This window comes from Argiope bruennichi, chromosome X1, assembly GCF_947563725.1.
Source record: "Argiope bruennichi chromosome X1, qqArgBrue1.1, whole genome shotgun sequence".
In the NCBI taxonomy this organism is placed as follows: domain Eukaryota; kingdom Metazoa; phylum Arthropoda; class Arachnida; order Araneae; family Araneidae; genus Argiope; species Argiope bruennichi.
The window spans coordinates 75,426,067-75,451,724 of record NC_079162.1 but is presented as its reverse complement, the minus strand read 5'-3'; the positions used below and the strand labels follow the sequence as shown (position 1 = coordinate 75,451,724).

The following is a 25,658-nucleotide window of genomic DNA, read 5'->3' as shown; positions in this document are numbered from 1 at the left end:
GTCCGACAGTTAAAATAGATGTCTGATATTACCTCTCACTTTCATGTCGCCGGCATCCATTACTTTGATTTCTTAGTGGACCAACAAAGAATAGCCGGCACAATGCGACATCTCATTCCTTTGCCACCTCGTCGGTTCTTCTGCCAAATGAAGTACAAATTATAGTTTGGATGGTCAACAATTGAATCATGTCTGATGTTAACGTTGTATTGATTTCTTAGTCGACCCATCCAGAATAATCGAAAAATGCAACACTTTATTCACCTGTTGCCTTTTCGACTTTTCATTCTACCAAACTTAAATCCTTACTTGGATATTTCGATTGTTTATAATGCATTGCCTATAATACGCATATTATATTCTTTATACCCAACTCGACACAACTACAGTTCCGGAGCAATCAAGAGTTTTGCCCACGAAATTCTAAACTTCTTGCCGAAGAGGGAGCACTTGCCCCTACCACAGTCGCTGCCTATTTCCCACATAATGTATCCTGCAGCTTCTTACATATTTTGATTTTCAAAGGCAATTTCTAATTTGGGTGCAATGAATATAAAATCTTTAACAGATAAAAATGTACAAAACAACAGTGAATATTAAAAAGAAAAAAAAAAAACATTAAATCAGAAACATGAAAAATTCAATTTAATAAACTGAGATAAAAGATACAATTTATTCAATTTATTTGACAAAAAGTTGTTAGTCATTTATCACATTAAAATAAATTATAATGTACATTTACAAAGAAAACTTCTAAACCAGCTATTCTTAACCTTCTCAAACCCTTCTACAGATTCATTATTTTTATTTAAAACGAGAATTTCATGATCATAATTTAAATAACTTAAAATAAAAACAAGTATATATGTATAACTTTTACACAATTCTTTTAACAATAACATTTGTCTTAAGTGTTGAATACAATAACATTCATAGAATGGGATCATAATTTATTATAACGATGAACACAAGCTGCCTTTTAAAAAAAGATATGAGCAAACGAAAAGATATTTGAGTATTACAAATTAACACAGAGGTAAAAAAATAAATAAATATTATATAACCCGTATTAATAAAGCACATAGGTAGTTCACAAAGTAAGGTAACAGATTTCATGAGCGCACAAACTCCACATGTGAATTAAATTCCATGGTTAAATGAAATAGACGATCAAAGAATTCAACTACCTCCATTACACCACCGGTAAATGGAGTGTAGATGTGCCACAGCGCTTTGAAATCTCTGTTATATGGCAGGGCTGACAGATATATGATACAATAAAGTACAAAGTATAAGGTTTTTGCATTTAAAGAAAACATCTTCATTTGAAATTCATCGCCAATTAATGGAAGTTCATAGAGCGAGTAAATGTGGAAAAACAGAAGTGGTTTTGGTGCAAGGATTTTGAATTAGACAAAATAAATATGTCAGACAAGCAAAGGTAAAGGCGGTCAAGACCGTCAACAACACTGATGAAACATGTACCATGTCGATGGTCTGACGCAAGCCTATCATTCCTTGGCTTGCATTGGCAGTGTACTGAATAAAGTGCGCAAGTAATTGGCCTACTGGAACCATCAACCATGGTGACTATATCGGAAAGTAATATGTACCAATGCCTTTCAACCTTTGTCTATCTCTTTGATATTGTGAATAAATCTTTTCTCTCAGAGGACTAGTTACTTTACTTTTTGAACTACCTTCGTAAATACATTATTTATCAAATGATACCCAATTTTCTGATTAAATACATGATTTAAAACAAGCGTTTTATTAATTATTTAATAAATGCACATATAAAAATTGACAATATTAAGTAAAAAATGATTTACAAACTACAAAAATATATAAAATAATTAAATTATTTGTGGGGAAACAAATGATTGAAAGTTGGATTTGTCCTTATTTTTCTATCGATATAATGACTTTATTGTTATCATACCAAATTCGCATTCATAATCAATATTATAAGTGTTCTGTTATGCAATACGCAGAGGTGTGAGCTTGAAATTTTATTATTCAGAGCAATACAAATAATAACTCTAAAGTGAACAATCAAAACGTCGTACTAATAATCATATATAACAGCAGTCATAATAATAACAAAACATACAACGTGAAGAAACCATTTGAGCAATATTATTTACCACGACATTTAACTATAAAGACAATAACATAAATGTCACTGGCACGGACAACTTAAGAATCAGGTAAAATAACATTAACTGTACAGGTAAACATTGAAATCCATCAATTTAATTTCAAGACTATTAATAATATTAAATTACTTTTCGATTTTCACGAATTGCGAATAATATTCAAGGCCAGAGAAAATTAATAAGATTCCCTTACCGTTGTGCAGACAATGGAATTTTTCTGATTGTCAACCAAAGTATTTAAAAAAGTATTTAGAAATTAAAATTTCTTTTGGACAAGAAAATAAAAATTGAATCAAACTATTAATATCAACCAAAAAGGTTTTCGTGACTAATCAATATTTCACATTTAGTAAGGCTTTGTTTAAATTTATATTGCAAACTGCAAAAGGATGCCTTTCTTGACCTTCAGTTTCTAATTTTTCACTAACCGATTTGAACACAGACTAGAATATCAGTATTTAGTATTGCTTAAAATCATGGAACAATAACAACGTATATGTATAACCAACTATAACAACGAGTATACAAATAATTTGGGACTAGCAGAAGCGATGTATAACAATAAACATGAAAAATGTATAAAAGGACTTCACTAAGCTTGTCACAAATATAAATTTTACAGGTAAAATTTTTCACATATAAAATTCATTATGAAAATCAGATTCACAATACCAAAATGACATCCGTTTCACAAATGTGAAAGAGTTTCACATGTACAACACAGTATATGTAAATTATTGAGAGTGTTCATACACCAACATTTTTCAACATGCAAAAATGCTTTACTCCAGCATTCTTTGATTATAGAATGTGAGTATTGCTTATTCGAGAGCATTATTTATTCGGATTTATTGCTTATTAGTAAGTATTGCTTATTACAGTTATGCTTGCTGAAATTCTGGAAATGTAAAGTGCTGGAATATGCTAATTTTTTTTCATTATATAAAAATGAATTTATTTTACTGTACACCACCATGAAGATTGTCAAATTACATACTACATGATTAAGTTATATCAAATACTTTATGAATGATAATTACTGAATTAGCACATCCCATTTTGATTCAATAAGTGCATTTATTTAATTTTCAGCATAACTGAACTTTTATTCTTATTATCTAAATCACAGACATAAGGTTAAGAATAGGTGGCTTAAAATAATAATCAGAATATAAATATATAGTTTCATGAGTATTCTCCAGTCTTCATGAATTCCTTTTCCTCCCATTATTATTCATTTTGGTGATACTGAAAAAAATATTATAATGGTTAAAATCAGCAAAACTTTTTTTTTTTTTTTGCACAAAAGCTTAATTTTAACTAAAGTGGCATGGCTTACCACTTTGCGTTGTTACAGTATGAATACATTTCATTAAATAGAGAAATAGATACATTTACACCAAACAAACTTCTAAAATCCAAAACAGATTAAAAAAAATTCAATTATTTTCATAAGGATAATATCAAACCTCACATCAAACCATTACAACAAATTATAGACAATGAAGGCATAGTAACTTCAAACAATAAGCATAAAAAAAGTTTTTTAAAAAGCCCGCTACACACACACACATTATTTACCAATAAGTATTTGGATACCATGCAAATGAGGATATCTGCATTCTTGATCTACGTCATGCCTTCTGAACTTAAATATCGCACAGGAAACAGCATTGGTATTAGTCGCATGCAACATGCCTCAAAATGCAGAGTTGTCTGACTTCGAGAAAGGCGTTATTGACGGATAACATAGAAATGGCCGATTTTTAAGGAACTTATCTAAGGAGTTAAATATTTCAAAATCGACAGTAGTTTTTGTGATTAATAAGTTTTAGGTGAGTAGGAATTGCTGGAATGTGTTACAACCTGGCAGACACACGAAACTAAGAAATAGAGACCAATAAACCTAAGAAATAGAGACCAACGAGACCTGCTGCCCAGAGAAATTCGGAAAAACCACCCAAACCGATAGTCCACATACTCCAGGAGTTCCAACAAGCACCCAGGACCGTTGTTTCAATAAATACAATCCGCAAGAAAGCACATTTTGCTGGATTTCCATGGTCGTGCTGCTGCCCATAAGCCTTAGATTATAAAAATCAACCGCGTTGTTCCACTGAAGTAGTGCAAGGTTCGTTGAAATTGCTCCGTATATGAGTGGAAACAGGTTCTTTGGAGTAATGAATCAAGATTCAACCTCTACTATCGGATGGCAGAGTCCAGGTTTGGCGTATGCATGGGGAACGTCATTAGTCAGAATGCATTGTGCCTACAGTAAAGTTTGGCAGAGGTAGAATTAGGGTCTGGGGATGTTTTTCATGATATGGACTGGGTCCCTTGATCCCAATTCATGGTAAGATCAACGCCGGCTCCTATTCCACTATTCTAGGCAACATTTTCTTTTTTTCTTTTTACAAGTTGGATCATTTTTATGTCCAGGATGACAACGCCACCATATGTCATGCTGCGAGGTCCATCATGGATTGGTATTATGACAATGAAATGAACCGAATGGACTGGCCAGCCCAGAATCCAGACTTGAATCCGGTAGAAAATCTCTACGACAAGTTGGATTGCCGAATTAAGGGATGCAACAACCGTCCAAAATCGGTGAAAGAACTTGCAAGTCTTCTACAAGCCGAGTGGAAGGAAATATCCCTATCCATCATCTAAACACTTGTGGAAAGTATAACCCGGCTGTAATTGCCCCATGTGGAGACACTATCAACTATACTGAATATGAATAAATTATATATATATATATATATAATCAAGAGGTCAAAACATAAATTGCAAAACCGTGAGGGACACGTCGAAAAGATTTAAATATACTGGAATCGTAACTACATTTGTAATGTATTTTAAATTTTATATAATGAAAAGATTTCAAACATTTTTTTACGGTGTTGCTTCTAAAATCTGGGGAAAAAATTCCCTTCGTTTTCCCTGTATCATGCAGTATAAAAGGAAGTGCTCGAATAGTAACACAACACTCAGTAATTTTCATGTGCTAATTGGAACAAAATAAAAATACTCCCAAGTTTTTAACAATGGAGAAAGCAAAGAAAACATTACCTGAAATAATAGTATATTAAATGAATGCGTATATTTACATACAGAAAAAGTCCCCTAGCTTTTCTTCGTTATTGCCTAGAATTTTACAAGACAAATTCACACTTCAAGGGAAAAAAAAGATACTGTTACGAAGCTTCCTTTACAAAGTCCGTAAAATCAACAGGTTCGCTCTAATGGGTATATGGTGACACAGTCAATAGCAAATAGGGATGTTTATTAACACCAGGGCACGAATACACAGACGACGAAACACAGCGGCCCGCAAGTAGTAATCGGTAGTAAACAACCACAACAGCACACAAAGCGGCCAGACAGAAACTTAGCACAAAGAGAAAATCCACAAAGCCATTCACTAAGGTATCTCCTAACATCTACTATTCTCCACTGTCTACTCGCTTTAGCTGTACTCAACTGTCGACTCATTACCATACAACTGGCTACTCAGCACACGACTCGACGCTACTAGACTCAGCGCACAATTCAGTTCTCAATTCACTAATCGCTTGAGCTCCACTGAACACTTGCACTTCCCAAGACTGATTCATATCAATTCATATTAATATTTAAGTTTCCTATATAAACTTCGTATCTGATATTAACAATCAAATCATGAATGTTAAAAGATATTGCTTTTATTATTATAAATAATAAACAGAAACAGATATAACGTCATAATATAAATGAATCGTGAAAATAATATTTTATTAAACTAGATTTTCTAGATTCAGTAATTACAGTGTAAAGGTAAAAAATCACATGGCACTGGATTTGATATAAATAAACTCATTAGGGCATATTTTTATTTATCGAACCTTTTCATATAATGAGAAAAAGTTAATAGATTACTAAGATATTCTATAAACTAAACTGAATCGGAAAAAACTGGAAATAAATTTTACTAAAAATAAATGTTAAGCACAGAAATCATAAGAAATAAAAAATTCACTATGATAAAAAGATGGCATGGCTAAACCAACGAACTGTTAATCAGATATTTTTACTATTTCTTAGGACTGGATTGAATTTATTTTGAAGTAAGTTTGAACTGCAAAATAATGAAGACAGAAACGTTAATAGTTTTTACTCGCCTTTCAGGCCAGAGCTGCATTTGAAAATGAATTCTTTGCGGATAATGCAGCTGTATTTTAAAAATGGTCCACTTTGAGAATTCTTAACAACCAGAAAGATAAGATTTATTTAATATATTGTTTAATTACTGCACAAAATTTGACTATGGATAATTAATTAATTTTTCAACAGTTACAAAAGTTCACTGAAATCCAAAAACAGAATAAAAAGTATAAACTTCATAAAAATTGAAACTATTCTTCGATATTGAAGATCAATGCCAAATTCCTACTTTCATTTTTTTTTTTTTTTTTTTTTTTTTTTTTTAACAAAGCAGCATTTTAATTTTGCTGTCTTAATTTAATTTCAAAGAATTTTGGGTTCTTGAAAAATTAATTTTTATTTAAATTTCTTTATTATTTAGTATAAAAAGCAAAGACTTTAATTAATATCATGTACCCATTTCATTTTTTAAAAATATTTTCAATGATTTTGATATCGATTGCTGAATTATTTTCATGATTTTTTATTTCAATGAAATAAAGGATCCGAATTATATAATTGTTTTACCTGCTGCTAACTCTTCAAAAATAAAAATATAAATAATTAACAAAATTAAAATTTTCTTAATAATTAATAATTTTTGGCTAATTATTTAAAAAAATGCTCCTGAACTGGATTTCTACATTTTTCAATTACGTAATTTGCATTTTAACAATTAAAATCAAAGAGAACTCTTATATTTTTATTAAAAATGTTTTGTAAATTTTGGTCTGCGACGAGTACTATTTTCTTTGAATTTCAGTTCCTGAGCATGAATACTTTTGCCAAGAACTAAATAAAAAAATTCTAAATATCCTAAAATATCTTGTATAGCATTATGTTTAATTATAATATAAACACAACTGTTTCGCCCGATGAATTAATTGCATGAATTTCATAATGTCAATTGATTTTAATTTTATTATTATTTGAATTAATGTTTGATGCATAAACAAACTAGAAGAGTACTGATGAAAGTACTGAAAAAAAAAAAAAAAAAAAAAAAAAAACTAATGCATGCAACTGAGGGGATAAAACTCATTTTTTGGGAGTAATATTAACTACAATAATTTCGAATTAAAAAAAGTACTTAAATATAAGAACACATGCCTAAAAATGAAGGTAGGGGAATTCATATTCAAGATCTAATTGTTTCTTAATAAAATGAATTGGTTTTTTTAAGCCTGAATATATATCAAAAAATAAATACATGGGGTATCTATGTTTAAGCTGTCCATTTTCATATCTTACATAAAATAGTAAGTTTATACATATATTTACAAAATATTTTCTCCAGCCTTCTTAAGAAACAACACCAGTGTATCTTTTGCGTATTTTATATCGTTCGTATCTGAACTATAGTAAATTTTTGTTGAGAACACGCACTTATTCTCCTCGGATTCGAAACACCTCTGAATTCCCGCTCGTTGTTGCAAACCTTATTTAACAAATATTTTAGGTAGGGAACTATGCTGAAAAATCGAAATTTTGCGAAAACATCGTATATTTTTTATTTATTATTCATTTCTAAAAAAGTTTGTTTTATAAAACTTTTTGTTTCAACATTCATTTTATATAGCTTCTGATATAAAATAATTAGAGCATGACACGTATGGCGCAATCTGTGTTTTTATCTATATGCTACAATTTAGAAAACAATATAACCATATTTTTTCTAAAATTAAATCTCAAGAGTCTCACAGTTTTAATTTATTTTAGTTACATTAATGTCACGTTTTAAGGCAACACTAGTGCTATTTTGGGACGGACCTCGTAATTTTGAGCCGCGGTAACGAGGACAATATCTAAGTTGGCACCCCCTCTCTAAGCTTCCACAGCACTATCGGGAGGGCGTTTGGCCCCGACGGATTCAGCGTGCACCAGTCCCGCGTAAACGACTGCTCTTCAGCAGAAGCGGGCCTCGAACTTTAAGCCCACCAGTTCCGAAGCAGAGACCGTATCACTAGGCTACCGCGGCCAGCTAGAGTCTCGTAAAGTAATAAATTCAAATATTGACAATTTTTGATGGCCAGTAAAATAAACTGAGAGCATTTTTTTTTTTTTTACAAATATCTTTGTAAAGTTTTAACAATGAAAGAAAGGACCAGCATTTGAATAAAAAAGAAACTAAATAATACTTTATTTTCTTTAATTAAATGTAAAATTAATTATTATGAGTGGTTTTGAAGCCAAATTAGAGATATTGTGCTTGCCCCCCTGTCGGATTTGTCTTGCCTCCCCCCATAGGCAAATCTCTGCCGCCTCTGCTAAATATATGTAGAACTAAAAAAAATAGTCTCAGTAATCATCTGAATCATTCTGCGACATAAAAAATACATAACATACCAAATATAACTATAAAAATAAATTATCATATAATCATAACACACAGGAAAAAAACTACTGCAGTCATAAGGTGTAAATATCTAAATATGTTAAGTTCCTGGCGAGAAAATAAATTTGATTTTTATAAATATTTTTTATTCATTAAAATTTACATATGACTCCAGTGGCTAGTCCAATTATTATGTGATTATAAAATTACATATTTGGTTAAGGAGAATTGTCATTTGCTTACGATATGCACATTAGCTACAGAAGTTATGAAAATCTCCAAAATAATCCATGTATTATTAATAAATAATACATGGGAATTCTAACCCAGAGAAAAAATTATTTTATGCTTAATATAATACAGAAAAAGCCGTGGAAATCTAATATTTACAACTTATAAAATAATTACAGTCTTTGAACTGTTTAAGAGTAAAATTCTTGATTAAAAAATTATCTGAAATATAATGATTTCTCTCAACAGAAGAAAGACGATTTAGAGATTTGATATGCAATGAAATAGATTAGGCTGAAAATTTCAACAATGAAAACTGTGTAGCATATCATATTTCGAAATATTTTTTTTAATGCTTTAAAATGGGGAAGGGGTAAAAACCGTACATTATCTGAATATATCATTGAAAAGATGAGTATTAATTTTAAAGATGTTATATGAATTCTCTTTGTGAGATAAAATTTTTAGTTTCCAATACAACCACATAAAATTAGCTTCATTTTTTAAAATTAAATAAATTTCTTTTTTTTAATGTTTTGAAAAAATTGCTCTCCGGTCACACCCCCACGGTACCAAATGTAGAAGAATTAAGTCAAATTGTTTGGATTGTAATGTGCAAACGGATAGGCACATACGCTTTCGCCTTTGATATTAGAAAAGATAATTCAACGATGGACATTAAATATGGACGACGAGATATAAAAAGAATCATTAGGTCGTATAATAATTTTCCTTTCGAAATTTTTAAATTTGTTTTTGCTAAACTTACTCTGGAAGTATTTGAAATACAAATACTTTAACCAATTCAAAAGGCTTTAAATAAGAAAATGAACAGTTATTCGCATGAAAGTTTTAATATGCATTATAATGAACACACCAGGAGTAGAATTAAAGTAAACTAAGGAACCCCCTAAGATAATCACATTAATCTGATAGGATAATTAAGATGCATTGACCAGCATCTAGATCATACTAGTTAAATTTTTCATATGCATTATTATTTAGGCTTAATTTCAACCTCCCTGGATGTAATCGTGTGAAATGCGAGAATTGCACTTAAAAAAAGAGAGAGATTGCTGTTTTAACAACCAACATGGGCGCCATATTATGTAAGATGTATCACTGAGAAAGGTTATGGAAGTCTTAATAAAGTATTGGCTTAAAATAAATTTCATACCTATATCTCATAAGATATACAAAGAGGGGGCCAGAGAGGAGGAAATCAAAGCATATTCAGATTTGTGAATAAAAATTATGCATTGGATGAATATCAAGCTTTATTCAGAATAATTGTATCAAAAAATGCAAATATATTAAATAGTAAAAATAAAATGAGTTTAATTTCTTTTTAATTAACACATAGTATAAAACAGAAAATTCTGAAATAAAACTGATCAGGGTGGAAACAAAAATTGTAAAAGCGCGAGATACTCTGAGGCGCGCTGATAAGTTATACTTGCAAATGCAATTTCATTGCTGCATTCATAGAAGCTAAAATTCCTTTATACGCTATTTTCAGCATCTCACACTTCCATAATTTTGTTCAGAGCTTCATATTTTTGGTTAAAATTCATTTTATACAATTTAGCAGATTAATTGATGTGCCTTTCAAAAACAAATTTTGTTCTCGTTATTTTCTATTTTTCAGTCTTTTTAATATATTTTATTATTATAAATATTACAAAACCTTGTGTCAATTTTTTAAAAATTTACTACCAGATGGCGCCTCTTATATCGAATAATAACTTAAATAAAATTAATTAATTAAATAATAATTAATTTTTAAAATATTAATATACGGCAATGTAAATAGGAACTCATTTTTTTTTTAAATTTTAAAACTCTAAGGCATCAGATGTATGAAAAATCGCTAAAATTCTATCGTTATAAACAAGAAAGAGTTAAATAAAAGGGAGTAAAAAGACAAAACATCAAGGCCAAAAACATAAGAAAGGAAAACAATTCTAAAAAGACATCCCAAAGGCCGTTCTGGCCGTTGGTATGTTGACTCTCGGGAAGGAGAGAAACGGTACAAGATCACGACTTTGAAAATCTGACTTTACAATAAGAACATTCTTCGACCCCTTCTGCCCCTTCTTACTCACATTAGAATATTATGTTGCAATTTAAGCACGTTTTTCTCCATTAATCCAATGCAAGGTTAGATGATTCAAGTCTCACTTTGCTTACAGATAGCTGCGCTGATTAAATATTTCCAGCCATAATCAAAAGAACCGCACTTTCTTTTAAAGAAGAGATTCGTAATTTATAATACGAATATCATATGACTTTTTTAAGCATCTCACTGAATTCTGATAATATTCACAAGTTGATTGAAGGAAATATTTTCAAGTGTTTCAAGAACTTAAATTCAATTTTGCAGGACGAATAACATTGACTTCTTCAATGGAATCAAAATTTGTCATTCCAGTCTTGCCTTCCAGGATCACAATATTCATTTAACAGCAATTTATTTGAGCTATATCCCAATTTTCTTATTCTTCTGAAATTTATTTTGGCAAAAAGATATATCTCAAAACTGAGAAATAAAAATAAATATAAAAAAATTCTTGAGATCTAGCATCAGTCAAAAGCAATTAAACTCCTTAGAGAATTCAGTGATTGGAGTTGATTCAGCTAGCAAACTAAATTAAGAAAATATCAACGTTTGCTATAAAATATCTAAAAAATTAAACAAAAATCACATATATTGGTATGGGAATAACCTTATTCCAGTTACCCCCATACCAAAGAGTATTTTACAAGTTCAAGAAACAATTATAACAAGAAACAATTATATCAAGAAACAATAATAAACAGCCAAATGCAATAAAACACTATTTTATTGTCTTAAATTTGCTTATCTTGCATCAGGTCTCGCTTTAATTCCGGCCGGCTATAATAACAGCTATTGATAAAAATTAAAGAACACAAGTTTGATAATGTATTTCAAAAGCTCTGCTTTTACAGTCTTCTGTAAATGTATATACACATAAATCACAAAAATATTGTAAATTGAATAAAGCACAATCACTAAAACAACTAACATAATATCAGAATTTATACCTGTTATGACTGTTTGAGTATTTCTACTGGCAACTGACAATGGAGTATTTTCTACAGTCGTTGCAACTGTTAATGCTGGAAATGTAGCCTCCTGCACTGTAGTTTCTTTAGCAATTATCTCTTTACTCTCATTTGGTGCAACAACATCCGGTATCTTTGGTTCGGCATCATTAGAAATGACTGTATTTCTTACATTTGTCATTTGATAGAGTCTTCCACAAAGACTTAGGGATGTAGGAGATTGCGATATCACAGTCTGTTCCTTAACATTGCTCAGCTGATTTTTTAGAGCAATTACAGGCAGTCTGTAATAAAGATATATTAATTACAGAATTAAGTACAGGTGTTTATAAAAAACTGCAATCAAACCATTAAATATATTCACACTTGGTTCTGAAATAAAGAATATTTCAAAATTAATAACCATCTTATATTAAGAAAAATTAGAGCGACTACTACAAACTAATACACGTATTTACAGCAAAACAAACTGTTCAATAGGAGAATTTCTTATAATACATTTTGGAAACTATGCTAATAAAAGTATTATTTAATATATGTAGGCTGAGCTTTTTAAATAACATTAGTTGAAAAATAAATAGTTATCTTTTAATTTAATCAACATATTTACTTTTATTCATATTTAGCTTTGCAAATGAGCTTCTTCTGCAAACATTTACGAATGAAAAAATGAGACAAGTGACTAAAAATCATTTAAAGGCAAATACCAAATTTTAATAGAATGTTGAATACGAAAAAAAAGAAAACTCCTGAATTTATATATAACTCAAAAAATTTCCCAGTTACCGTGAAAAAAAAAAAAAAAAAAAAAAAACTTCTGTATGTAAAAAGTATATTTTGAATATCAACATTTAATCGTTTGAAGTTAAAACAAAATTTTCTTCTTAGTCAGTAGAAGTTTCCTGAAATATTGTAGAAATAAATTTGGAACATAAAAAGATTGCACATAGCTCCTCATAGAAGAATATACGTACCGAGAATCAGTGATTGCAGAAACAACAGGAGTAGTATGCACGACCTTAATTGTAGACGTTGTAAGAACTTGTTGACACAAATTTCCTCCCTGTACTCTAAAATTTTGTACAGCTCCTGTAATTGGTTTTGTCGGAGAGCAGGTGTTTGATGTAGCTACAATGTTACTAAAAGAGAGATATTGCGAACCATGCAATAGTCTAGCCACAACAGGGGCTGAGTTTAAGGCTGATGGATTTGATGACGGCAGCCTTTCTTCAATAGATAATAACGGAATTGTAGATATTCCATTACAAGTTCTTATACCAGGTTCTTGCTTTATGACTATAGTTTGGAATCCAGCAATTGCAGTAGTTTGTAAACCAGTCAAATTAGTACAATTTACTTTAGTCGTTTTAGTGACTGAAGGAGCAATTGAGGATATGAGTGTTGGAGTAACAGATGTGGTTATGGTGTTTTGAGGATTCAACTTTTCAATGTTTTGATGAGTTAAAATGGGATGCAATACTGGTGGCTGGCCAACGAATGACGGTGAAGACGGTTTCAGGTCAACGTTAAGAACATCATGAACATGTGTAGAGATGTTGCCAAGTGCTCGGAGTTGTTCTGCAGGACAAGGCTTGATTTGAACAGGAGTAACACTTACTATCTGAGTTGCACTAAGACTTCCAAGAATACTTTTTGCACAAGGAAATGTTATACTTGGTGCAAATGATGACTGTCGAGAGACAGAAATATCACGAACTTGAGTAGAGATATTTGTTGATATGGTAGGTTGAACATTCTCACTAACATGAGTACTTGTTGAGGAAGTCTCCAGGGGTTCACTTTTAACCACTTCAACATTTTTAGTTTGGTTATCAATTCCTAAAACAGTTTGGTTATCAATTCCTAAAACAGTACATTTTATTTCTGCTTGGTTAATAGTTGGTATAGCATGTACTGTATAGTTAATGCGATTAGCAGCATAACTAGCTTTAGGACTTCCCTAAAAGTAAAAAAGAATTAGAAAAATTAGGAAAATTGAACTAAGTCAACCGAATATGCAAAAGTAAAATATATTTTGAGAGAGTTCATTTTAAATAAATATGCTATTAATTATTTCACTAAATTTAGTTAAAAATTATACTTTTAGTTAAAAATTTGCCGCATCATATCTCAAATGTACTTAACAGCTGTGAAGAAATGACAATTTTCTGTTTATGCTATTTATTTTGATTCCAAAACATACATGAAGAATGATACAAATATTTCTGGTTAAAAGGAAAATAAAACAATTTTTTTTTGATTAAGTAAAAATCAGAAATTCAAGCATTAATTATGCAACTGAACCAGAGAAACTAATCATAAATCACATTACTGATAAAAATAACATCAAAAATATCATATTACAAATCTACAAATCATTTAATACATCTGAAATCCTCATTAATGTTTAATGAGAAAAAAATACATAAAATTAAAACTAAATACAATTTTAATGTCAAATTATTAGGCAAAAAGAAGTAGAAAACAAAGAAAAGTAGTAAAGCACGCACTTGGACTATAGTTCTTGGACTAGTACCGCCTCTAGGACTCTGAGAAGATTGCCCAGTTGTTATAACCGTTGGTATGTCAACATTTAGCAGAGCAACACTGTCAGCATTAGATATTACATGAGTAGAAGTAAATGAACGAGAAATTTCTTTGTTTTTCTGTAAGAAAAAAATATTACAATTAAAAATGAATATAAAATAAAATCAGAAATAAATTGCATAAAAAATTTTCATTATTGTGCATATTCTTAAAAAGTCATTTATTTATTTATCATTGCACTTTTAAAATTATAAAATATTAAAATAAATTGAAATGGATTAAACATTTGATGTATTATTCCCGAATACAATTATAACAATTATTATACTAATAGAATCAAATAATACAATCTGAAACGAATAACTCAACAAAGGAAATTAGAAGAGTAAACATAAACACAATTTGTAGCCATGGATCCGTTTCAGTATGATATTAAACAAAGAAGATCCTGGAAGATAAAAGAACATGAGTATTAACAATTACTTCCAGAAGCTTTCTTACATAAATGAATTGGATGTTTTCCCCTAAGAATTCACAAATAAGCCTGTTTATTAGTATGCACCGTTCAACTTTTAAAATTTTTGGAGATAAAGAAGTCTAAAAGAGTAATATGATAGTTTCTTTCACATGTGGTTCACAAAATTAGTCCTTAAGGTTTCTAAAGATGACTATGTCGTAATTAAAAAATAACGCATTTCACAAAGTAACGAATAAGTACCACCAAAACATTGTTGATTATATAAACAATGTTTATATATTATTAAGTATGCTAGTACTAAGCATGCGAGACATCCGAAACTGAAAAAAGGCGCCCACCCTCTTTTTTTAGGTTAGCAACGTGCAAATTAAAAATACGGAATGAACGGCCTTGTAACGAGGAATCAAGAAGCACACGGTAATGGCAAAGAGAGCCGAGTGATTTGAAGGATGTCGCTATGAAACTATGAGGGATGACTGTGCCTGTCTTTTAGACTTTGTGGGAAAGTCGCTATCGCAGGACTACAAAAAGACTCCAACACAGAGAAGCCAAACACAAAAGCCTGATAAGCACCAGTAAAATCTTAAGGAAAAGAATAAAAATAACGTAAACAACATTTTTTTCTTTTCATAAGTTAAGATGTTAATTGTGTATGAAAGTGGGTATGAATGTTAAAGAAAAAGAAGAGTGACTGGATGCACGCATGAGTTATTTTAAAGCTCTAATACAACATTCCCTTTCAGAATGGTCAGCAAAACCTTAGGCAACCTTTAAAATGGACGTCTAAATCAATTCTTATTAAGGGTAGATAATAAACAATAAAATCTAGCAGATTTAGGAGTGACGAATCCGTGTACTCTATTTAGAATATAACCATTACTGGCGCATGCTGGTTGTAAAGTTGAAAGATACTAAATATATTTTGAATTTATTTTAGAAGAAAGGGTTTGGTAAGTTTTGATAGGTTAATTAATTTAAGAACTACAAAAACAAAGATGAACCAGTCTCCCCAGACCAAAAAGATATTTGTTTACTACTGCAAGAACCCCCTTTTTTTTCCCCCCGAGTTTCAATAAATGAATTTTTAAATGTCTTAGTTAAAAACATCAACAGCTGTAACAGAATGCAAAACAGTTAAAACTTTTAGATTAATCGTTCACAATTATAGTAGTATTCAAAATGTCTAAAAAATTGCAACAGCATCAGAAAATCACAAAGAAAGAAAACTTCTAAAAAGTAATTATTTCTAATATATTTTGCCACCTAAAATACAAAATAAAGCTTCAAGTACATGTAAATAAAAGGTCATGCATAAAAAATAATACCCAAAAATCAATAATAAACTTGAATGTTAAAGGGATATACACTGAACTGAGGACTTACAAATTTGGGCAGTTTATGTTTCTGAACAGCTTTCCGAGCTTTGGCAGCAGCTGCTTGAGCTTGATGAATGCGCTCTACAAATAACAATACATAATAAGTGAAATTAGCAGCTTGTAACAAAAGTGGTGATTTAAGAGTGACACATTTAACAAGAAACCTATTACAGAATATTCAAAAGCATACTTTTGTTTAAAATTGTCTAAATTATTCACCTGTTATAGAAAAATCTTAAAAAAATTTTGCTAAATACATTCTAAGACAGATGACAAAATTTTCCTTTTCTCATAACAAGGAAAAATCAACGATTATAAATATTTAAGTAACTTTTTCAATAAAAGGTGATAGAGTGGGTAAAAATGAAGAAAGTCATAAATTGAATCCAAAACTGGAAAAAACAGGAATTGAAAAAAACAGGACACTATTTCCTGGATGTTTGGAGGCATTACTGAGAAATTAGAATAATAATAGGTTAAAAAATTTCTCCATTAGATGTTATCAAAATGAAACCATTCATTTCTACAATGCAGAGCTATGGACAGATGATAAACTAATGCTTAGTGTAATGTTTTATTTTCATTCAGATAAATACATTCTTTTTTAAGCAATTCATTTACATTTGAAATATTCAATAGTTTATATTGTCACTATTAAAAAGCACTATTAAATTTAAATCAAAACTGAAAGGACAAAGATAAATTGCTATAAATATATGAACTTAAAGAACAAAAACTTTTAGCAATATCAATACATTATGGCTAAATCTTTACAAATATTTTTAAATATAGTTATATTACATATGTAAAGTGTTTCAAGATGTAATATAACTACAATATTCAGTGTGCGTGTGTAGAATAAGTACAATTTCAAAGATGATGATACTTGAATAAAGAGCTTGACTCCAAATTAGGAATTGTGAATACATTCCTTGAACGATTATTTTAACACAAACATATAGAATGAAAGTATAAACCCGTTTTTCTGCTTTCTTATAAGATCATGCATTAATCTGGGAGTTACTGCAAATCCTACAGATGCAATTAGGTTCGTCTTCTTTAGAAGATGAAATCCCTGCCCTTTCCTTTAAAATAATTATTTGAAAAAGTTTATATAATTTAACTGTACAGACGATAAGCGATTTGTTTTGATATTATATTATTATAAAAATAAGTTACATAGTTTACTAAACATAACATTACCAAATTCTTCTTCTGTTCTATGGCGATGCAAGTAAATCCATAGCTTACGATTTACATCATATTTCACACACGGATCTTTCTCGTAATGCAACCTATCAAGAGCGCCACTAACAACTGTATGAATCTGAAAATAAAGCATTATGAAACATCAGTAGGATACTTCATAAAAGGCTTCAGCATTTTACTAATTTTCAAAATTTAATGCATACATTAAAATTAGAGCAATAATTCAAAATTGAGAAGATTCATTTGCCTTTTTTTTATCCATCCTCTCCAAGAAAATAATATGTAGTGAAGAAAAACTATCTAATATAATATGAAAAAAATTTTAGAACAAATCTGAAATTAAGTCATTCCATTAGAATCAGTATATGTAAAAATCAGTGTGCAGATATATGTAGAAAATAGATATGGAATATTCTTCTAATGACTTTTTTAACATAGGATTTTTCTGCATTATTTAAAATTTCAAACGGCTTTCAACAAATATCAGTATCTTGACATTTCATTTAATACCAAAGGATCACAATAAATGAATAAATTTTAACATATAAATGAAAAAAAATAAATAACAGTTTTAAGTTTAAAAAAGATAATGATTAGAATGTATATTTATCTTAATGAATAAAACTGCAATAAAGTTTTCCGTGCACACACAAAAAAGTAAAAGTAATATTAAATATTTATATACAAATAAGATGTCCGCTCTTACAGTGACCCAATAGCTACTAGTAGTTCCTAAATCGTTAAATAGAGGCATGCACTTCCGATTGAAAAACTCTTAAATGACGGGAAGAATTATATTTTGCGCTGTTCTGAGTCAATAAATGTACTTCACGAAAGTTATGAAATTTAACTTTTTATACAGTCCTTTTAATCACGCTCGGTAAAATATCTTAGGCACTAACATTTAAAACATATAAAAAAAGCAGTGACTAGAACTGGTCGAGCAAATAAGTGTTGAAAATCACAATTATAGATGAATTTTACAACTAAATTCGTATTCACGAGAAAGATCGTAAGATTGTTGAAAATTGAAATCGTGCATTGCTGTTATTTTTCAAATTGCCCTTTAAAATCATTGTGTACGACCCCCATTTAGATTAAACAGCTATAACTCCTTCAATTTTAGTCGTAAAAGCATGAATTTCTATCGTATGTGTAAACAATTTTTTCCTAAATATGATTGATAGGGTTGGGAGATTATTTTTCAAAAATATATTTATTAATGAAAACATAATTCTTTATATATAAAAAAAATATAATTCTTTCCGTCATTTAAAGCACCTTCCCAATTAGAACTAAATGACTATCTCGAACGGCTTAAAAATAAGCTATTGGGCCATGATAAGAGCGAACATCCTGAATACATACCTATATGTATAATAAATATGTATTCAGGATACTTATATATAGAATGTAATCTATGACATACAGTAAGTCATGAATGCACCATTCGAGCGGACATTTAAGAAATAAATTGGAGAGCCGCACTACATTATTACCTGTTGATCACTTGCAGGTGATAAATACTGAGAATCTTTCAGCAATTCACATATATCAGCACGTGTTCCTTCACCGTTTGGAAGTCGCGCAGCTGAATCCCGAACTGAATAAAAAAGTAAAATAAAAAAAAATTAATAAATAAATAAAAATAAGAACAGTGAAAAACCGCAGTAAATTATTCCAATAAATTCATATTTCCAAAACAATCATTTTGTGAAATATTAAAACTTCGAACTGTTATGGCTGCAATGTACACGCAACCTACAATTTCAAAACGTAATGTTATCCTATGGAGAAAAATATTTCGATCTTTTCTCGCTTTTAACCACGGTATTTTAAAAAAGCAATCAAGTATAATCGATAGATGGAGTAAAAACACAGATTTTCTCCTGGGGAATTTTTTTTCGATGTCTTGAAGTATTTTTAAATATTTGTTAAAGGACGCAAAACTCGTTCCCAAAAATTGTTTCAGTATTTAGACAATTTTAGAAAAAATTCTGCATTACATAAAATAAAAATTGCATGATAGGAATGTCTTCTTTCTGATGAATATTTCAAATTAAAAAAATAAATATAAACGCTATATTTTGGCCATATTTTAAAAATAACCTACTTATTCCTCCATAACCCTTTTATCTCGCCTATTTCGCGGTGGAATACGCAATAAACCCTCCTTCTGATCACTGATTAATTGTCGCAGTTATTAGTTTGGCCTCCACCACATTGTAAATTCTTCCCCACAGTTTTTTTATTCATGTTTTACTTGGCATCACAGCTGTGGTGATCTGGACATACATTCACAATGCACGTGTGCTTCTACGAGTGCTACCGCATCATGAGGAACAAGACTTATTCCATGTTAATTTCATTTACATATTTTTATGTATACTTGTGTTTATATTACTTTCCATGCCCACTTTTTTTTCCTTTAAATATTGAGAGAGAAAATGTGTTTATTATAAGAATATAATGAAAATTTTAAACGACGTTGTCTCCTATAGTAGGTAAAAAATAAACACATCAACTTGTTACGTATTACAGTAATACAAATTTGTTAATTCGTGAGGGGAGAGAGGATGTAAAATTGCTGACAATATTTGGTTGTGCGTACTTGTGTAATAATAAAGTAACTCCAATGCACACAATAAAAAATTATTATCTAAATATATTTGAGGGTGGAGGGGAAAGTGCTCTTTCTTCAAATAGTTTAATTTTATATGAATCGTAGAAGTTTGAACAGAAAGAGTGTACCATCGGAACAGGAGTTCCATCAAAAGCGTCACTAACTCTTAATTTCTCTTCAGTTGTTCGATGCTTAAGCTGCATCGTTAGAAAAGACAAACACTGTACAAAAAAGCAGTTTGTTGTGGAGTGAGGTGCATAATGATTATCAGATTTCTGCAAGATGTAAAGCATTAAAATGTATCTCCACTTTAGAGATGCATAGTCCACATTTTTTGAATAAAAAATAATTTTGCTATTGTTATTTTTAAAAATCTGTTCCAAATATCTGTTATTTCAATCATATTATAAATTAAAAATTATTACTTAGTATTGAATATAAAACTCATTGATTGTAATTAATACTTAATTTACATATTTAAGTAACGTGTGATTGAAATAATTTATGTATTTCAGCTTATTTCTTAAATTTGATTTTTTTTCAAAACTATTCATTTAATTTCCTCATTGGAGTAAACCATTTTCTGAAAAATTTGAATTAAATATATATGTCATTTCTTTAAAATTTTTACTTTAGTCCTATATTCTACCAATAGATGGCGCCAGCAATAAACAGAATATATGCAAAGTTATGTCACAAGCAATTTAATGATTTGTATGGAATAGTGCATCATCAAATGCAAATAGCGGAAAGTCAATGTCACTCTCATGAAGTGGAGCGGCGACTTCACACTTTCCAGTGAAGTCACCGCTCCGATAAATTTCAGTGATATGCAATTCAATGATATGATAATTCCAAGAATAACCGGTCCGTTCACTTTTCAAACCATTAACATATTTCTACTTTTTTGTTTTGTTCAAGAGCTTCCATTGGACAGATCGTATCGATTGTTACTTTCTATCGTGATCCAAAACCTGTAATCGAAATATCACCAGTAAGATCGTATCAAGGATTTGAATCACACCCCTCTATGAAAAGTATTGATCGCTGGTATTTGTGAATGTATGATATTGGTTATGTAATAACCGCTCGTAAAATATTTGTCATCCCTACTCCACTTTTAATTTTAAATTGTTCCTTTCATTAAAACAATTGTTAAATCGGGAAAAAGAATTTCTAATTTTTAAAGTTAATTAAAGGGAGTGATGTTTGCTCAACAAAATATTAGCCTTCAGGGATATTTTGATACAGAAACGCAAGAATCTCAAAGACAAAGCTGGTGTGCTGTGAAATTTTGGGGGAACCCGCAACTAAATAAAATAGGTATAAAGTAATTACTGAACTGGAATGAACATTTTCAAAATTGGTATAATATAAGGATAAGGATTATAAATTCCTCAACAAAGTGCGAAATTTGTTCCGTGTAGCAGTTTATACATACGTAATTTCGAGTTATAAGTGGTTTCGGATTAGTATAGATTGTGCTCAGATCCAGACATCTTCTCACAGCAGGAAAATTCGAGAATACTTGATTAAGTATGGTTCTTGGTCTCTTTCAAGAACATGCGAATAAATGGCCCATATACTGATGATTGTAACAGCTTTTTCATATGATCCAAAACAAATTTAATTTTGATATCAATATGTGTGATTTAATTTTCTTATGTAGGAAAAAAAAGGAGTGCCAAAGATTTTCATTAATTCTCTATCTTAAAAGACTTCAAACATCGTACTGTCTTTTTTTTAAAGTTCAGTAATTAATGCTATTTTATTTGAGTTCTTTTGTAAATACATTGTTTACATAATATTATGGTTATATTATCTTATAACCAGATATATCGTATTCCTATATCTTCCAATAAATGAATATTATTATTTTCTCGTAAATGAAGTATACAGAAATAATTCGAACTCGATATTTGAATGAATCTCTATGTTTCAGACCACCCCGAGTGTAAGAAACCTATTCTTGGAATGATGTTTGCCTGCTTGTGAACACGATGATTCAAAAAACGCAGTGAGCTAGTGGGATGAAATTCGGAATGTGTTCTTTACAAATGTGCAGATTTCTATCGAATTTCGAGCAAAATCTATTCAGAGAAAGTCTGTTGGGCTGTTCGAATATAAGTTAAAATGATAACTACAAAACGAAGAGATCTAGATGGATAAAATTCGATACATACATTCAACACCTAGATCGTAGACATCTATCAAATTTTGAGCCAAATTCAAGAAGGGTGACTATTTCTTGGACTGTACCTTCAGAAACACATAAACGTGACTTCAATATATAAAATTTGGCATGTGATTTTATGACTACGATTGTAATTGTTTTCATTGGAGTTAAAACTTACAATTAAGGTTTAACTCCACAAGTATGCAATAGCGAATTTTTATAGAGTGCATCCAATTTTAAATGCTGCTACTTCTTAATGTAATAAATTATTGGATGTATAAGGATATTCAAGACTTTATTGAACACGGATTATCAATTTTGATCAAAAATGCACCGTTTTGTTCTATAGTTCGTTGCCATTTTAAAGGTAGCTTCCTAATGCCTCTCACATAGAAGTCTTGGTCCCTACTGGCGAAAAACTTTAGTAATAGATTTTCACAATCTTCTCTTGATGCAAATTTCTTATCAATAAGGAAGTTTTGCAATGCAAGAGAATGATGGTGTTAGTTTGGTGCCAGCTCCGGACTACATGGTGGAGGTATCAACATTTTCCAACCAAGCTACCGGAGTTTCTGGCGAGTCACTACAGACATGTGTGGCCTGGAGTTGTCCTGATGGAACACAACACCTCTCCTGTTGGTTAATTCTGAAGGTTTCGGGTTAATCGCCATCTTCAATCGATTGAGTTGTTGACAGTAGAGATCCGAATTTAGTGTTTGGCCGTATGGAAGCAACTCATAATAAATGATCCATTCCCAGTCGCACCAAATGCACAGGAGAACATTCCTGGCCGTTCGTCCTGATTTGACCAGCTTCACCGCGCTTTGACCCCGATCGTTTTCGTAAAAGCTAATTTCGTAAAATTTAATTAATAAACTTAGAAGCAGTAAGTAAAATGCCATATTGAGATTGTATTTAACACGGTCGAAGTTCAAAATCTCCATGGAAAAAAAATGTGCAAATCTGAAAATGTTTGAATATTTTTAATCTCTAAGTGCATATTGATAGGGGGAAGATTCTCAATCCGTCCAGCCATAGATTGTACGGAGAAAAAGTCCAGCAGGCTCAATAACCAATTATGATGCTTTATTCTACACGGAAACATGAATCAAAACATGTTATCAAACCGAAGTATATGCAAGAACAGCATTTGCAGTAAACAGCAGACAGCTATTAACGGCGGAGTACTCCCATCAGCTCATCTCAATAGAATCTACCCCGACTCCGTTTCTCGGAGTTATTATAGCTTCCGCAACAGGATATCAAATGTTCTACAAGAAACATCGAAATTCTACTCCTAATGAGGTTATCAGCAAGATATTGTAATATTCTGAATTCTTTATTTTTATCGCCAAATTTTTGAATGTCAAATGATCGTCAAGTTTCCCACAGCGGAAGTCACTGACTCAAATTCATTCAGCAGCTTTTACAATATTTGTAAAACTATCTTCTACATCAGGAGACTTATTGCTCGCGGAAGCAATATTACAAATTCGTAAAAGCATATATAAGGTGTTGGAACAAACCTTTATTTTCTTAAATATTGCATAGACACATACTTCCAACGGTAAGCCATAGAATGAAAATATTTTTATTTAGGTTGAAATTAAAAAGTTAAAAAAATTAAATTTTTATACATTTCCTACAATGTAAAAGTGTCAATTAATAAAATGTTTCTCTTACATTCATTTATACACGAACGTTTTTATCTACAAAATTTCAAAAGACATCGTTATTTTAAAATTTAGAGGGAGTTATCACAAATTTGGATGGGAACTATATAGATACAAAATATAAATACATTTATTGTATTTATATTTCGATATAAAAATTTTATCAAATATATTGCAAACGAAAAAAAATATCCAAGAGATTCCTTATTAATAATTAATTTCAACAAATGTATGGTATGACATTTTCAGAAACTCTTTGATTTGTCTTAATTTGCATAACAGTATACTGAATATAACCTGTTTGGCTTATAACAGTACTTCTACAAATGCACTCAAAAACAAATGGCGCTCTTTCTCACCATATGTCAGCTGTAAGATGGTGATTGGAGGCTGAATTCCTTGATCAGTGGATTAGCTCACAAGTACTTATTACATTTTCCACCTATATCACCTCACTTGGCGCCTATTGACTTTTATTTGTAAGGTTGTTTTATTATTTTCTGTATATTACATGTCTCTTGTAAGGTAACAGATATCTGCCGGCAACTTGAAGGAGTAAACAAGTATTGTAAGACATACATAGGTGTAGAAGGTGTTAATCTCGAATAAATTTTTAAGCATTTCAATTAATGTATCATTTGACCATTTTTTTAAAAAAATAATGAAAGTTAATAAACGCCTTATTATGCAAATGCCACCCTTTTTAATAACCTTTGCTAATCCGAATTTTTCCCCAGATAGAGACTATAAAAGGCTCGCTCAGTCTATGGGAAAGTAGTCAAAATAAACAAATTTTCCTTTTAAAATCTCAGAAAATTTCAGATAGAAAAAAAAAAAAAAATGAAATTTTTGCGCACTTATAGATGAGTGTAAGAAAAATATTGTACATTTTTTTGCTTTGGGGCCGTGCAAAAATTAATTTTCTTAGTTTTTTATTCTCAATCAGAAGCCAAAGTGTTTCACATATTTGGGTACCTCATTTAATGAAACTCTGTAATTGGAAATATATGTTTAATCGCAATATTTAAGAAAATAAAAAAAAAAAATTCCGTTTTTGGGATACCTTTAATGCAGTAACATTTAAATAAGCAAAAGATTCTAATTGAAATGATACTTCTTCTCACCAAGAGCTAGGCTCAAAACAAGAAGTTATAAATTTTTAAAGGAAACGATCAACATCGAGGAATTCACATATAAACACTGTTATGAAAAACAAATAATATACACAGATGAAAAAAAAATCGATTTGAAATTTAAGTATAAACATATTTACCTAAAGAGAGTATTGTCACAAATGGAGGTCTATCTGATGTTAAAAGAGAATGTTCCCTTGCTTTATTTACCCCACTTTCTTTGCCATAAACTCCTTTCACAGGCCCAACGACAGCCTCATAACCATGAATTTTAAATGTAAATGCTTTGTGAGGATTTTGATATCGAATACATTCCTGAAAAACAAAATTCATTGAGTTTCACACTTATTAATTGACATCTATAATCTCTGCTGAAATTCATAGTTTTTTAAATTAATAATAAAAGAATTAGAAATTATCAAATACATCGAAGCATATTAAAACTA

At 30.3% G+C, this 25,658-nt stretch overlaps 1 protein-coding gene across 1 annotated transcript in view; it reads right to left on the bottom strand.

Moving 5' to 3' along the window:
- Positions 1-654: 654 nt before the first annotated feature.
- Positions 655-25,658, bottom strand: part of LOC129958341 (nuclear factor related to kappa-B-binding protein-like) — a 91,817-nt gene continuing 66,813 nt past the window's right edge. The window contains exons 17-24 of the mRNA XM_056070761.1: positions 25,353-25,527; positions 19,107-19,210; positions 17,602-17,725; positions 16,406-16,479; positions 14,508-14,663; positions 12,972-13,957; positions 11,977-12,281; positions 655-3,407 (exon numbers count right to left, since the gene is read on the bottom strand). Coding sequence (XP_055926736.1) covers positions 3,394-3,407; positions 11,977-12,281; positions 12,972-13,957; positions 14,508-14,663; positions 16,406-16,479; positions 17,602-17,725; positions 19,107-19,210; positions 25,353-25,527 — 1,938 coding nt within the window. The 3' untranslated portion in view covers positions 655-3,393. The remainder of the gene's footprint in view (positions 3,408-11,976; positions 12,282-12,971; positions 13,958-14,507; positions 14,664-16,405; positions 16,480-17,601; positions 17,726-19,106; positions 19,211-25,352; positions 25,528-25,658) is intronic.